At 40.5% G+C, this 16011-nt stretch overlaps 1 protein-coding gene across 2 annotated transcripts in view; it reads left to right on the top strand.

Moving 5' to 3' along the window:
• Positions 1–16011, top strand: part of LOC116184031 (uncharacterized) — a 169119-nt gene that overhangs the window by 13812 nt on the left and 139296 nt on the right. For both annotated transcript variants that reach the window (XM_085564632.1, XM_085564551.1), the window contains exons 2-4: positions 1031–1117; positions 2890–3075; positions 3522–3616. In XM_085564632.1, the coding sequence (XP_085420758.1) occupies positions 3066–3075; positions 3522–3616 (105 nt within the window). In that variant the 5' untranslated portion in view covers positions 1031–1117; positions 2890–3065. The remainder of the gene's footprint in view (positions 1–1030; positions 1118–2889; positions 3076–3521; positions 3617–16011) is intronic.

The raw sequence follows: 16011 nt of genomic DNA, 5'->3' as shown, positions 1-16011 counted from the left end.
TGGTTCAATCTATGGCTACCAAGGAAAAAGTCCAGCCAAAAGCCACTCTATCATCTCCTCCCACCTAGAATTTCTCCTTCTAACATCTCAGGTCCCAGGCTGTCTCTCTTCCTCTCCTTGAAACCGAGGAGGAGTAGGCTGGGCAGGGGAGAGTCCTGCACTGCACCCTGACGGGAACCAAAGAAAGTGAGTCCTCCTGGGAATTCTGCTTTTAACCCCTCTGTGTTCTCAGAGGCATGTCCACCCCCAATTGGTCACTCCAAGTGTCAGTATCCAAACCTAACCCCTGACTGGATTGACCTCTTCCTGCTGAGAATATTCTTTTTCCCATGTCAAACCACGACAGCTGTTTTTTCCCAGGAGCCTGGAGAGCTCCCACCAAGGCTCCAGCATCCACATGGGACAGATGGGAGGAGCCATCCCACCTGCAGGGAGCTGCAAAGGTGAGGGGGTACATCAGCCCCTCTTGGCACTGAGATTTGGCTACAGGCTTTGCATTCTTACAAGTGGTTTGTGGAATTCCCCCAGAGAGGAAGGAGATTTGAAAACTCCATTGGAGAGCAGAAAACAGCACTGAGCTCCCATCTGCTGCCTCACACAGAAACGTTCTGCTCTGCAGTTAATGTTCTGTGCTAACACAGCTGAAGGCTGTAAAAGATGTGCCTATGTCTGCAGGATGCTGGTAGTTGTATTTAATAGGCACTTATGTGTTTCATGTGATGTAATTGTTAATAGGATTTCTACACAGTAATGAGTCACTTATTAATCAAGCTTCTTGAGAAATGACCAGAAAAGGAATTATGATTTTCAAGAGAAAAGTGAGAAATCTCCTATTTAGCAGACTAAAAATAGTACATACCCTCCCTGAGTAGACAAAATGAGTCCACTGGAAGTTATTGACTGAGGTAGTACCTGAGGGACAAAAATTTGATGCACATTTCTTTCCTTGGCATTTAAAAGAGTCTTTCCATGTGAAATGGGATAGCTGGTACAGAAATTGCACTGATTCTGCTTTCTTCTGTCACTTCAGCCAGGACAAGGAGCTCAGGCTGGCAGTGCTTGAAGGAAAGGAAGTGCAAGATTTGGAGATCATAACCCTGTCACATTGCAGTTCATGGTGAGGTGGCCATTTATACAAATTCATTCAGATGCTTCTTTCAAGCTGTATTTATTGTATTCAAAACTGAGCCACGTATTTCTGCCTCGGAGCGCGAATATGTTTATTTTTCCCTGGTAAACAGAAGACTGTTTTTCAGACTTAGAAAAAAGCTACATAAAAAAGAAAAGAACCCTGTACTTGATGTAAAATTTGAAATAGTGTTAGGTAATTCAAATGAAAATTTCACTACTGCTCATTTCAGACTTGGGTTGGGTTGTAGGGGTAATGGAAAAAACTCTACATGAAAATGGATTATCAGCAAAGCCTAACAGAGTAGTCAGTGCTATGCTTTATAGTTTGTCCATAAATAACAAAACAAAAAAGTAATAACAATAAATTTAGCACAATACATGATGAAAAGTGATGATTATGTATAAATTAGAATGTCTATTTTCCAGCTACAAAAGAAGGATGAATCAAATCTCCTTCCCTGAGGCTAAGAGCAGATCTTTAACCCTAATTAATATTTTTACCTGTAAAATTTGTATGAAATGAGGAATTACATGTTACTGAAAGTGCCTGTTGAATGATTTAGTATCACACAGATGAAAGTCATGATGCTATGGGTGCATCCAGATATAAGTGGCCTCCTGGAAAATTCAGAATTATGTTTTAAATGTGGGGAAAATGTTGACTCAGTCAAGTCAGACATAGATTTCAAAAGTGTTGTGTCAATAATAAACTTGCTAGAAAATCCCATTCCAAAAATATCATGACAAGAAAGGGTCAGACATGGACTTAGCAATTCCTGCTGAAATGTGGTAGTTCCTCTCTTAGTGGATGGAAACTCCATTTTTTCTCCCTCTCTTCTGGTCTAACTGCTTTGTTCTGAGAATCAGCCTGTGTAGGATTTTATGTTATTTATGCAAACATTTGCACCACAATGATTAAGAGCAGAGTGCAGCAGAGCCTTTTATAAGCCTTAATAAAATTCTGGCTATTGTCATCACTTGGCAACTCATGAAAGGGTGTGCTAAGAACCCATAACCTTGTCTGTTCTGTCAAGAGTGTTCCCCTGTCAGATTCATGTGGTTTCAGTCCAGCTTTTTCTTTTGTCTGTTTATATGCAGACATAACACTTAACAAGTGATAATGTGTAAACAAGAGCATGCATTATGCAGATAAATAGACTCCCACTGCTGAACAAGTCCTTAGCAGTTTGCATTAAAAATAAATACAGATGCAAACCAGAATTCAATATTTATTTTAACAGCAGGACTTTATCATTGGTAGCATTTCCCCCATGTTTCCAGGATTAAATAAGTGGGTTGTAAAAGAGATTCACCAGTCCAGAAGTTTGAAGCAGTTTAAACCTTCTCTTAATAGCACCAAAGGGAGAGATAACAACAATTAGGAGCCCTTCACAATATCAGGAAATTACATCTGCATTAGCTGCCTGAGAACTGCTGGATCCATGCAGCCACAAGTCTCTTTACTCACTGATAAATGTGGCCATCAGAAGTGCGAGGAAGGAGGCACCAAGATTTCCACAGATCTCAGCATTCTGAATGATACTGAGGTTTTATTCAAAGCACAAAATGGGTTTGGATTCCATGCTCCATTGAAAGAAGAGCATAACTCTCACTAAGCTGTTAAATATTCCCAGTATGTGCTTCTCATTATTTTTAAAGTGCTGCTTAAAAGTAAATTTGTCAGACATTCAAAAATATAAAAGGTGTTTTATTTTTTTCATTTTTCTGAGAGCATCACATTTCTAATCTTCCCTGCAGCATTTATTCTTCAATGCTGGACTCAGTCTACCTTCAGTCTAGTTTCCTTCAGCTCCTCACTCCAGTGTTTTTGATGTGATTGGGGTCAGAGGGGTAAATATGAAGTTCAAGGGATCAGTACTGGAGAAGGAAACAGTGTTTAACTCCAAGTTCTGGATTCACGAGGAGATCACAAAATGTGGCCTGGTAAGGAGCTATCAAATAATGATGACCAGGGCAAAGGGACCAAAGCAAGAAATGTTCTCAAATATTTATTGGAATTAAATTATAGATATACTTTAGCATTGGAGGTATTATAGGAAAAAGGTAAGAAAAATAAAAGCACAGAGACACCTGGATTAGAGGTAGTTGAACTGTGTCTTCTGTGTACTGTGAATGGAATTGTGCTTTTTATCAGGCTACCTGTTTAAAGGTGCTTTCTCTTGCATAGACATCCACTTGAGTCATTCCATGATTTTAAATATCTTGTTTCAGTGTGCCTGTCCATCAAAAGGAGGGAAATGCCTCCACTGTATGAAAGCTGCATGGCTTGGTGTAATCAGTAAAGCCTGATCTTTATAGTCATTAATCTTTGTTCCACCAAAGGATCTTAGAGAGAAGTTCTATTTTTTTTTTTTTTTTTTTTGTCCCAGAGGTCGTAAGGAATCTGAGAACTATTCTACACCACCAAGCTGAGTCCAGAAGACTTGGAGTTGAAATTTTTCAGGCAGAGTGGGACAGACTTGAGGTAAGTCAGAAGTGCTGGCTGAGATTTTATCTGCTGCAAGTTTGCTTATTGCAAAGTGAGCCTTGGAAATGATGCCACTGGGACTAGTGGGGCTTCCCACCTCCTGCTTTTATATAATTCTCCACATTAAGAACTTGCAATGTGCACATACTACTATCCCAGCCTTGCAGGTTAACAGGATTTAAAAAGGACAAGGATCCGTGTTGTCTGCACCATCATAACTGGGTAAGCTTAGACAGGAGACTGGGACTTGGGTCGTGCCAAGTCCACGACCACATCTAAAAATCAGTATCTGTGCTTCCACTCACACAAGCAAGGGGAGGATTTTCACCCTGCAGAACTCAGCAGATGCTTAGGAGACTGTGTCAGGCTTTCTGTTTTGTTCTCTCCTCTCCCTCAGCAAAGTGCAACATATGGTTAACGTTCCTGTTGCATCGTGGTCTGCTAATGAAGCAGACACTTAAGATAATTATACTTCCCTCTTCAAGCTTCCTGATTTGGCAAGCTCATCTACTTGGAATTCTGGGGTATTGCAAGGGGTTTATTTTTTGTTTCCTTAGTTCTTATTATACATGAAAAGCTGCATATTTTGATTTGTTGAAAGTCCAATTAAACATTTCAGAATACATTCCCCTCCTTTTTTTCTGTTGCTGTTTTTATTGTTCTTGTTTTTTTTTTTTTTTGTGTGTGTTTTTTTGGTGTTTTTTAATTTATTTGCCAGCAAAAGCAAATGTAATGTTTCATTTGGGTGATGCCAGCTGTCCATTGTGCATGCAAACAATGAGCCAGTGGAGCTGCATGGCTGCCTTGAAAGAATGTGTGAAATACAAGGTACACATCCTGCAGGTGCCTCTGCTAGGAGAATCTGTTCACTCAGAGGACATTTAGCTGATATATTGTACAGCTGGTCAAACAATGCCTTCAGGCTGTCTGAAGGTTTTCACAGGAAATTAGTGCTTTGAAGTTTGCTGCAAAACATTATTTTATAAAACCAGTGTAATTTTGATAGTGCTCTTTTTAGACTGCTAATTTCAGTCCTCTGCATCTTCTATCCAATTTGCCTCTTTTATTCTTTGTTTTAATGAACTGTATACAGTAAATTTCTAAGTTGATTTGTTGTGGGTTTTTTTTCTATTTTTTTTACCACTTTGTGATGCTCTATAGACATGGCCAGCATTTAGGTAATAAGGAATATGAATTGTTTGGTCTTTGACCTGTGGGGTCTTCGCTTAAGATAATTTGTACTTCACTCTTCAAACTTCCTGATTTGGCAAGCTCATCTATTTGGAATTCTGGGGTACTGCAAGGGTTGGTTGTTTTTTGGTTTTTTTTTTTGTTTGTTTGTTTTTGTTTGTTTGTTTTTGTTTTGTTTTGTTTTTTGTTTTTTGTTTTTTATTTCTTTAGTTCTCATTATACATGAAAAGCTGCATATTTTGGTATGTTGCAATTTGAAAGTCCAGTTAAACATTTCAGAATCCAGAAGAACCTTTGAAAACATTCCCATCCTTTTTGTGTGCTTATTGGTGCCCTAATGTTCTGTAATCTCCAAAACATTTATTCCCATTCTAAAACCCACATCTAGATTTCTATTCCAAGGATACTTTATAAATAATGAGAGTTTAAAAGGCAGCATGGTAGCGAATGATGAGGGACTCTGCAGTTTTTCTTGTGCCTCTCATGGAAAATGTACACACTTAGAGAAAGTCAGAGTAAAGTAGCATAATCTATTCTTTCCAGCTCCAATTTCATCAGACTAATTAAAGATGCCTCCAAATCCTTTTGTATTCAGCAAAGAGCACAGGTTCTTAAAAGCCATTGAGCTTCATGTCACTTAAATGACTGCCTGAAGTTGAAAAACGCCTTCTTAAAAGCTTGGGAAAAAAAAGGAAACTTAAGTGCCCATGTTCCTCACAGCCAAAGCTCTCATGCAGCTTAATTAAGAGCAAGTTTGTTAATTAGAGTAGCACAAATTACAAAGTCTTGGAGACCATGCTGAGGAGAAGAATTACAAAACCAACTAACCCATCAGAACTTTACATACCAGAAAACTTCCTCTCCTTCCTTACTCTAATGCTAGGAGCAAAACTCCAGATATTCTCAAGGGCTGGAAGAGGATACAAGGCTGGTGAGAGGAAGAGGCACTGACTGTGAGAGTGGACTGCACAGAGAGGGAGGTTTTTTAGCATCATCATCCAATGTGGGATGCAATGGCATAAATTTTCTGTTGGTATTTTTTGTCTGAAGCCTAAAGATTCCAGTCAAAAGAGAACAGTCTTCAAGAGCTCTGATGAACAAAATGAATATTCACATTAAATTTGAAAATATTGATGAACCAGTTGGATGATGGAGGTGACTTCCCACATGACATCAAGTTTGGGATGTAGTGTTTTTCTGGGAGTGATTTCAATCACTACAGCAAAAAGAAAATCCCTACATTTGCAAGGATTCTAAGGAACTCTGAGTGCAATTAGTGTGATGGGCTGGGGAGAGGGTTTAGGGGAGCTGCACTTAATTCCCAGGGGTGGGAGGGAAGGAAGGAAACATCAGCATCTTCTTCTGAAATGGTCCCAGTTCAGTGGGAAAGCCCAGCTTGACCTTGCCTGAACATAAGGACAGAAGATGACATTGGGAAGATCCTCAGTGCGTTATTAGGCACTAAGATCCTTGTAGAAAGGAAAGGTTATGCAAATGAGTGTATTTTATATTTTTTTTTTCCTAGACTGCTGACACAGAACACTGATGAGATTTGGGGGAGATGTTTTAAATTAGAAACTTGGGAAGAGCTGACAGTTGCAGAAGGGTACCGAGGTCACCCAAAGACATCTGGTAGGACTGTCAGTCAGGAGCACGATGCTGTTTTGCCAAGTATAGGGTAGGATAGAAAACTGAGCTGCATTGGAGAAGGAATAGATGAAGGTCAGGGTTGAATTCTCAAAAAGTAGCAAGGTTACAGATGTGAACTACATCAAATTAGGCACAGGGCCAAAAGTGCACATTAGAAATGCTGGTATGCAGAAATGGTTATGAAAGTTGGAGTAATTTCTGCATTTAAACATAAACCAAGTCAGCACAAACTGCAAGAGAAAAAAAGGCACCTCTTGAGGACTGTTGATTACAGATCTCTAGAAGACAGTGAGTATAATCACCTCTGTTTATTTGGGCCTCTGGTTCTGGGCCCAATTTTTCTGATTTCATCCTTCCAGCCCTGTGTATGTCCCCTTTCCTTCCCTCTCTCTCTCCACCTTGTCATTTCAGTGTTCAGGAGCATGCAGGTATGATTTATTTTACTTCCTACTATTTGTTGTCAGCTCTCCCCTGCGGTGGTGTGTAGCACAGGCTTTGCTGAGGTCTTGCCAATGACTGACACTGGGAAAACACCTGGAGGTTTCTATTGTCTTAAAAAATACAGGGGTATTCTTACTTTGCCCATGTCTGTACTGACTTCAGTGCCTGGCAGTGTTTTCCTACACCACCTGAAGGATGGCACAGCTGGTTTGCAAAAAGGGGCAGAAAGTGTCTCAAGAACAGACATTTATGTAGCACTGAATGGACAAACCCCTGACACAACAGAGGCAGAAAATTAAATCTGAAGAGGTAAGAGAAAAACAAAGCTATGATCTAAATGCTGGGATATATTTTTTGAGCAAAATTATATGTGTTGTTATTTCTTTTTCCCTCTTGAGAAAGCAAGGTGTACGGTACAGCCTCCAAAACAACACTGGCTTTCTTATGAGTTCAGTAAAAGCTCAGATCCAAATCCAAGGAGAATCTTGAGCATTGTCTGTTGTGGTTTAACCTTGATAAAAAAGAATTGTACAACTCCCTGCTCACTGTCCCCAGCAGGGTGGGGAGCCAGCACTGCTCAGCAGCAATGAAAGCAGTGTGTTATCAATATCATTCCCATCCTAAATCCAAAACACAGCACTGCACCTGCTGCTAGGAAGAAAGTTAACTCTATCCCATCCAAAACCAGAACACTGTCCCCTCAAAGGGTCATGTTCCAAATGCTTAGCTGTGGCAGCTGAGGATGGATTGGATAAGGAAACCAAGCTGACAACAAAGCACCTTGCTTTAATACAGAAAGAGCTTGGAATCAATCTGGCTGGAACTTTAACATGGCTGCAATGACATTTCTACAAAAGACCCCTTTGCTGGGAGATCATGCATTGCCACTTCTTAAGGAAGCAGAGTTCTTGGTTGCACTGTAAACCTTAATATTCACAAGGATAAAGCAAAACACACAGAGTACACTGTGGGTGTGGGGTATCTATAAGGACATTAATAAGCTTGTAGGAGAGATTTCAGTGGAATCTTCACATTCTGTCAGGATTAATTACTCACTGTCTGGAGGAATGGTTCTCATCTCTGCTATGGTGGCAATGTTTTGGGCAGCACTGGCATGTTACCCTGAAGATGGCTGTGCTGGATTGGATGTTAGTCTGGAACCCCAACATGTCAAATCTAGAAATGGTCCAAACCTCCATGAGCTGCAGGGGTGCTGAGATCTGTGAGACCACACTTCATTAACCCTATTTTCAGACTTCTTCCTTTGGTCCAGCAATTTGTGATCCCCCAAGAAGTGTACTGACCCAGTGGCTCTATTAACCCTAAAAGGTCTATGAAAAGAGAGAAACCTGTACCTGAACTGCAAGGTTCTATAGTTTTGGGAGCAAAAGGTAAGGTAGGCTGGTCATGTTGCTGTTTTGCTCAACACAAAGGTTCAGTTTCCTAGACAAATGATGGACAGTGCCTCCAAAATTGGAACTTTGATCCTAAAGGGGCCCTGTGTTATTATAACATAAAGAATGGTTATTAAACTGTCAGAGGGTTAATAGTTTCATCTTAATAATCTTGATAGATGGTGCACATTTCACCAGTGCTCCAAAAGCCCTCAAAGAGCTTTAAAATATTTTACTATTGGCTTGCCCTTCATTTCCCAAGGAAGTCTAAGGAGAACTCTTCTTGCTAATAAATTCTTTATCATAACATAGCTAGTTGTCCTCTTATAGAAGGGAAATATATCCTTTGCTGTGCTGTCTGATTAATTGGTCTAATTTTATCAGGAAAATTAAATTCTCTTAGTTATCTAGGAAGTTATCTAAAGAGGTCTCAGCAAAACCCCAGCCCATGAGCCTGATGACTTTATTAACTTATTACTTTTTAAGTGAGTTCTGTCTGAAGGATTCCCTTCAACTTTAAGGGCTATTTGTCTTCTGTTCTCAGAATTTCAGGATGACAAATGGGATGTCAGATATGACTTACTGTAAGACCTTATGGGATTCATAGAGGGTGGCTTTTACCCTTACCTCTAAATGCTCTCTATGAGGCAGCCTGTAAAGTTGCCAATTTTGGTGACCAAACCAGATATCTCAGTGGCTGTACAACAGGCAAAGTGTCTGCAGTCTTAACTGAAGCAGTTCTTAAAACATTATTGATCTTTTAGTGAGCAAAAGTGATAAAATATATGTGTAGAAATATGCATGGGATTGATCCCAGTTGTGTGTGTGTAGTACACAAAATAAAGGAGATTCCTGGCAGTTGTAAAACATTGCAAACTGATGCTTTGCTTCTCTTTGCTTAGACCTGTTTCAGAAAAAAAATAATTTCCCCAGATGTGCAAAGCTGGTGAAGATCTTAATCTTTGTGTTTTCCAGAACAAGCTGAATATAACAACCAGACTAAGGGACTCTGCTAATTTATTCTGGCCTCATCCCCAATGGAAAGGCCAACACTTAACAATCAGGTGAGAGCATGAAGGATATAAAGCCTCATGCTTTTGATCATAGCCAATTTGCAACACCCTATATTTAGGAAGAGATTTCCCCACAGGTTTATAGGATTGTGAAACGGTCCTGATGCTCAGGACCATGACCAGATGCCTTCCACATATCTCCAAGGCTCATGAATGTCTCTGCAACCTCTCTGCTCAACCTGTGCCAGTGCTTGGTCACCCTCACAGTGAAAAAGTGTCTCCTGATGTTCAGGCAGCACCTCCCGTGTTTCAGCCTGTGCCCATCTCCTCTTACTGTCACTGGGCACTGCTGAGAAGAGCCTAGTTCAGTTTTCTTCACACCCTCCCTTCAGGGAGGTGGAAACAATGAGGTTTGAGAAGACATGGCCTCAAGCTGCCCCAGAGGAGGTTCAGATTGGATATTATGAACAATTTCTTCACCAAAAGGGTCATCAAGCCCTGGAGCAGGCTGCCCAGGGAAGGGGCTGAGCTGATATCTCTGGAGGAGTTTAAAGGATATGGTTTAGCAGCAGACTCAGCAGTGCTAGTTAAGGGTTGGACTCTAAGACCTTAAAGACATTTTATAACCCAAGTTATTCTATGGTGTTTAACTCCACTAATCTGCTCTCCCCTGAGCCTTCTGCAGCCCAGGACCTTGTCAGCCTTCCGTGCTGCAAGGACACATTCTTGGCTCACGTTCCCTGTGTTGTCCAGCAGGACCCCCAGGTTATTTCTGCCAAAAGCTGCTTTTGCAGTAGGTTGGCTCCCAGCACAAGCTGCTTGTTCTTTCCAACTTGTAGGAAATTCCCTCCTGTGCATAAGAGGACTGCTCCTTGGTGGTTGATCAGTTCTTTCAACTCTTCACAGAAGGCACTGAAGGATAATTTGCATTTACTAAAACAGAGCAATTTATGACAGTAATGTAGACAACAGCCCACTGTAATATATTAAACTCCATGAAGTTTGGAGGGCAACAACATAAAACATTAAAGCATAAGTGAAAGCCTTTTATTGATTGCCCAGAAAGGGGATCTAGAGATTAAAAAATAGCTACAGGAAAGGAAAACAGAAAGCACAAATTCTGCAGACTTCTGTTCTCAGACACTCTTCATTTACAGTTCACTGCTTTAAGTTTTAATGTTTCCTGATAAATCATATGAAACACTCTGTTGTATGTAACAATCTGAAATGTATATCTTTGTAAGATTAAAAGTACATTAGAACATGGAGAAGGTTGTCTATTATTTTTATTAATAAGTTAAATATAGATGCAGTGGTCAGGCATATATGATTTATGTATATACTTATATAAAATTTATATATTGTATGACCCTGAGAGGAATATGATGTAAGAATGGCTGGGTGCCATCTTCCCTATCCATAAGAAAGGTGCACGGAAATATCCTAAACCTCACAAAGCACAAAGTCTGGACAAGTATTTTATGGTAAAAGATAAAACAAACCCAAATGCATTGTGCCCTTTGCTGTCAACATGATAACTTGTAAGTGTTTTTCCTGCATCTTCCTTCTATTATTATCATCCTGTCTGAGCTAAATGACCTGTGACAGATGAGAAATATAGGATAGTTCATGGACAAATAGCCCACTCAGAACTGGGTGTGTTGTGAGAGTATTGTAACCTGCTATGCTGAAGCTTAACAGAAAGGTAAAAGAATTTTTTTTATTTGGTCTGGCACAAGTTTCTATGTAGTTGATTAAATGAAGTGCAGGATGAGGCTTCATTGTGTTTGACTCTTCTGACTGAAAGATTCTGTGCCTTCTGTGACTTTGCGTGGAAGGTAAGAGCAGTGGGAACTTCTTGGTTACGTATGTGATGGCAAATCACACTCAGTGCTGCAATAAACATAATATTCCTGACATTCATGCTTTATTCCCTGAGGGTTTTGGAGATACTTCTGATTTTGGGGATGTTTCTAGTTTTGATCTTCTGTGTGGAAGTTGGATGCTTGCCTCTCTTAAGCCCAGGTTGCAACAGCATTTTTATTTTAGACTGAACTTAAATAAACATAATTGTCCTGGTGCTGGGGTTGGGGCAGGATGAAGTCACCACTTCTAAGGTCCCTTGTATCTCTATAATTTTGTAAACTTATTCCATCATCAGAGCTGGACACAAATTAGCTGCCAGGTTTTTATCTCCAGGTAAGGTACAGATTTTGCTCCTTCACAGAATAGAGAACAAGCCCTCCCATGTGAAGCCACCTTTTATTCCTTTGCAGGATATTAATCTGATGGTAACCTGCCATTTTCCAGGAGCATTTGAATAAATGAATTATGGTCCCTGAGTTTTGTAGCTCTTTCTGGATAGTTGAGAAGTTATTTGTAGTGAAACCTAGGCAAGGCATATTCCTTGGTTAGTGAGTTCTTATTTTTATGTGCTATTTCCAAACCCCGTGTGGGCTAGGTTGATTATTTTCCTTAAGCTGATACTGTTCTCTCCATGTAAATCCAGCATTTATTTCATGGCTGATGGCTCAGCTGGCTCTGGGAGAGGTCTCTGTGATAGAGCTTCTTTCAGTAGAGGTGGTTGGAACAGCAGTCAGTTCAGTTCTGTCATCTTCTTATCAATCCATTTAAATAATGTTTCAGTTTGGGGTCAGGTGAGTGATTTGTTTAAGTTAATGACAGCCAAATGAAAGGATAAGATAGTTCAAAGATAAAGGTGAGGCAATTTCACTCATCTTGACTAAGGAGCTTGTGACTCAAAGGTGTTTTGTTCTTCAGCTGCTCCTTGAAACATGATTTGGTTCATGAAATTAGTATTTATTGGTTTGGCTGTTGGTTTTTAATCAGTATCTGATAATTCAGTGACTGTTGCTCATTTTAATATTTTTCTATTTCATCTGCAGAATTAATTGTTATTATAATGAAGTAGTTGAAGTACATTTCTTGAAAATAATGTAAGCCGTGCACTTTCTGCCAAATTTTAGCAGTTTGTTAATGCTAATCCCAAGGACCATCTTGTCTCTGACAACAGCATCAAATTACAAATTGCTTTAACAAGAAATTCGAGAGATCAAGTCAATATTTTGCAAAACAGCTTGGGTTGTCACTGAGCAGAAGTGGTTTTCCTAGCTCAACAGCTAAGTTGAGCTGTGGTGTGCGTGGATTTCCATCAGGAAGATACAGATCTTCAGCTCTGGAATTAAAGTTCTCTGACTCACAGTTCCTTTTAACCAAGCCTGTGTCTGGTGGCCAGTGCTGTATGGCTCAGAGCTCTCTTGGTCAGTTTGTGTAAATTTTAATTTTTGTATGTGAGAAAAGGGGCTTGTGTGCTAGGGGAGAGGAATTCTCTGCCATGTTAGTGTGGTTTTTATCTTCCAGTGGTCATCCAACTCAAGATCCCCTCAGGTAGAAAAATCTTCAGAGTCTAAATCTTCAGAATCCATATACTGATTAGAGATACAGACATTTACTGTGACATGCAGCAGTGAAATTGTGTTAGAATTTCTGAAATTCCAGAACTTAATTTTTTTCTTTCTATCTCATGTGTTGCACTCAGGAGCCAGAAGATGCATTTTTCTACTTCAGGAAGGCAGTTTAATAATAATAAATAATATCTTAATAATCTTTAGACTGTTAGATGCCAAATACATATGAATTATTAATTATTATGTTGATTAATATCTCTGAGAGGTGAACACCCAGGCTGGCTGATGGAAGGTTCCTCTTGTCAAGAATGAAAACAGTGACATGAAATTATTTTTCTGGTATCCATTGATTCTGGGTTACTGGGGAAATCACAGAACTCCTGCTTCAAACTGACTTTGGTGATATGGACATGAAATCCATGTCAGCATGATGTCTCTCTCAGGCCCAGTGACACAGAACTGATTTATACAGAATTGATGGCTTTAGATAAAAGTAAATACAAGCAGAGGAGAGTTTTTGGAGAATGTCAGTCAGATTTTTGGCTTTTTGATTAAGTACTGTGTTGATATCTACAAAGATGTAATAGGCTTTATATTATACAAAATAATATAAAATTTGATGTAAATATAAACTGATATAAAATTTGATGTAATATCACGGTTGCCTGAACATGGAACAGTCTTTGGATTTGTCACTATGCTTTAATTCATTTGAGAATTGCCAAATGTGGAAGTAGTCACCAGTGGAAAGCCACTGCCCCAAACAAGAGTGACATTTTTGGTGCATCTCAGCACAGTCCATGGCATTCAACACCTGGAAGTAAAAGCACTCTTAAAGTTCATAAAACTTTTGATACAAAGGGCATCAAAATGTTAAATGCTGAGGGCAAAGCTTACAGATCAGGATCACCAAGGAGCTGGGCTCCACGCACAAGAAAGTCACATTCAAGCAATATGGATTTCAAATCAGCCCAGTGTGGAGCACCACTGAGTGAGAAAAACAGCAGTGGTAGCTTTGGAACAGGGAAATGCATCCTCCCAAATCAAAAAGGTGAATGTTTTGGCATCAGGCAATCTCAAGCTTTCAATGCAAGGTTGTTCCAGAGGCCTGTTGAGATCTTGGCTGTTGGTAAGGAATTAAGGAGTAGGAGGTGTTGAAAAAAGGAGTTTTATCTGTCTAGTGCATTGGCAAAGACTCTGATTTTTTTTTTCTCAGTTCTTGAAAACTATTTTGTGATCCAGTGTTATAAACTACAGCCAGTGTAGAAAACAGGCTCCAAAATCACCCAGAGACCCAGAAACTAGAGAGGACTTTTAGCAATGAGAAATGCAAACCAGTTCAGTTTGTGTAGGTCTCAAAAAGATGGCAATGGGATGACTTGATTGCAAATTGTAGATGCCTCTGGAGAAGGCATAAGAGAAATTAATGGGTAGTAAAGGGCTCTTCAAATGAGCATGGAAAAACACAACAGCTCAGTCACAGGAAGCTGATTCTGGGCAAACTCAAATGAGGCACAGTTTTAACTGTGCAGAGTACAAGCTCCCAAGAGAAGTGTTTGGCTCATGAGTTGCTGAGTGTTTTTGAAATCAAGACAGAATCCCTCTATGGATGGCATCCTTTAGCTATACAGAAGTTACTGGGATTTTCTCATTGGTAACTGGGTAAAATCTGTGGCACACAGGATTCAAAAGAATTGTAAGGGTCTAGTGTGCCTTTAAGCTCTTTGAATAAATGTTTAAGTAAAGCCCAGCTCCTTAATTTTATGTAGTTCAACAGGCTGTTGGTATTTCATTTTATTCTCTGGCCCAAGCCTTACTTTCACCCTCCAATATTTATATGCGGGGATGGAGGAGAGGTGGCTCTGCAGTTGGGCATCCCTGAACCAGGGATCGATTGTGTGGTCTGCATTTGTGTTTGTGTTTGTGATTTGTGTTTGTGGTTTGTGGTTGTGTTTTTTGTTTCTGGTTTGTGTTTGTGGTTATGTTCATGGTTTGTGGTTTCTGTTCCTGGTTTGTGTTTGTGATTTGCGTTCATGATTTGTATTCATGGTTTGTATTCCTGGTTTGTGTTTGTGGTTTGTGTTCCTGGTTTGTGGCTTGTGTTTGTGGTTTCTGTTTGTGCTTTCTGTTTATGGTTTGTGTTCCTGGTTTGTGTTCCTGGTTTGTGGCTGTGGTTTGTGTTTGCATTTGTGGTTTCTGTTTGTGGTTTGTGTTCGTGGCTTGTGTTCGTGGTTTGTGTTTGTGGTTTGTTTGGGGTTTGTGTTCATGGTTTGTGTTCCTGGTTTGTGGTTTGTGGTTGTGGTTTCTGTTGTGGTCGTGGTTTGTGTTCCTGCTTTGTGTTCCTACTTTGTGGTTTGTGGCTTGTGTTCCTGGTTTGTGTTCCTGGTTTGTGTTCGTGCTTTGTAGCTGTGGTGTTAGTGGTTTGTGTTTGTGTTTGTGGTCTGGCCAGCCTGACCTGTGAGTGCTCAGGGATTGTCCTGTGCCCATCAGTTTTTTATGACACAAGTCCCAAGTGTTTGGAGCATCCAGGCTGGCTCCCTCTCCTCAGCAGAAAATGCCTCTCAGCCACGCCGTGAGGCCGTGAAATTGCGTGAGCGCTGCTTGTGAAAATGACTGGATCTGCTGTTTTAGTCTGAGTGTCTGAATGGTTTTTGAAATTGTAATTTTCCTGTGCTGCTGCTGCTGTGTGTAAAGGTGACCCCGGTGTGCTGGGCCCCGGGCAGTTTGCTGCAGACAGCTCATCAGCCTGATTCATTGGCGGGGTGCTCAGTCAGCTCCTCCTCGCCAGCAGCATGGAGCTCCTCTGATCTGCCAGCATATAAAGGCACCCACTAGAGATGCAGAACTCTCTGGAGATGCATTAGGGTTTGATTTTTGTGGCAGCAACACATTTACCGGGGCACAAAGGTTATAACCCCTGATTCTGTACAGGGAGAGGCAGGGCAGTGTCACCTGCAGAGCTCCTGCTGGAGAGGGAGGGCTGATGCTGCATTCCTGCAGTCACTGCTCTTTCTGGCCCACTTTCACCTCGTTTAGAATTGTTTAAAAATGGTTCGTTGCTGCCTGTGGCCACATGATGGCACAAATCAGTCAAAGGAGCATCACTATGATGGGAGCATGGAGAGGAGTTGAGGCTCTTCTTCAGGGCTTATCCCTCCCCGCTGCTGTTCGGATCCACAGGTGACCAGGATCACAGTGAGGGATTGTGGTGGGATTTCAGACACAAGCTTAAAAATAAACAATGGAAAAGAAAAAAAAAATCAGAAAAACAAAGC

Source organism: Lonchura striata, chromosome 1 (assembly GCF_050655825.1).
Source record: "Lonchura striata isolate lonStrDom1 chromosome 1, ASM5065582v1, whole genome shotgun sequence".
Taxonomy (NCBI): Eukaryota; Metazoa; Chordata; class Aves; order Passeriformes; family Estrildidae; genus Lonchura; species Lonchura striata.
Note: the sequence above shows the minus strand (reverse complement) of the source record. Positions and strands in the feature narration are given on the sequence as shown.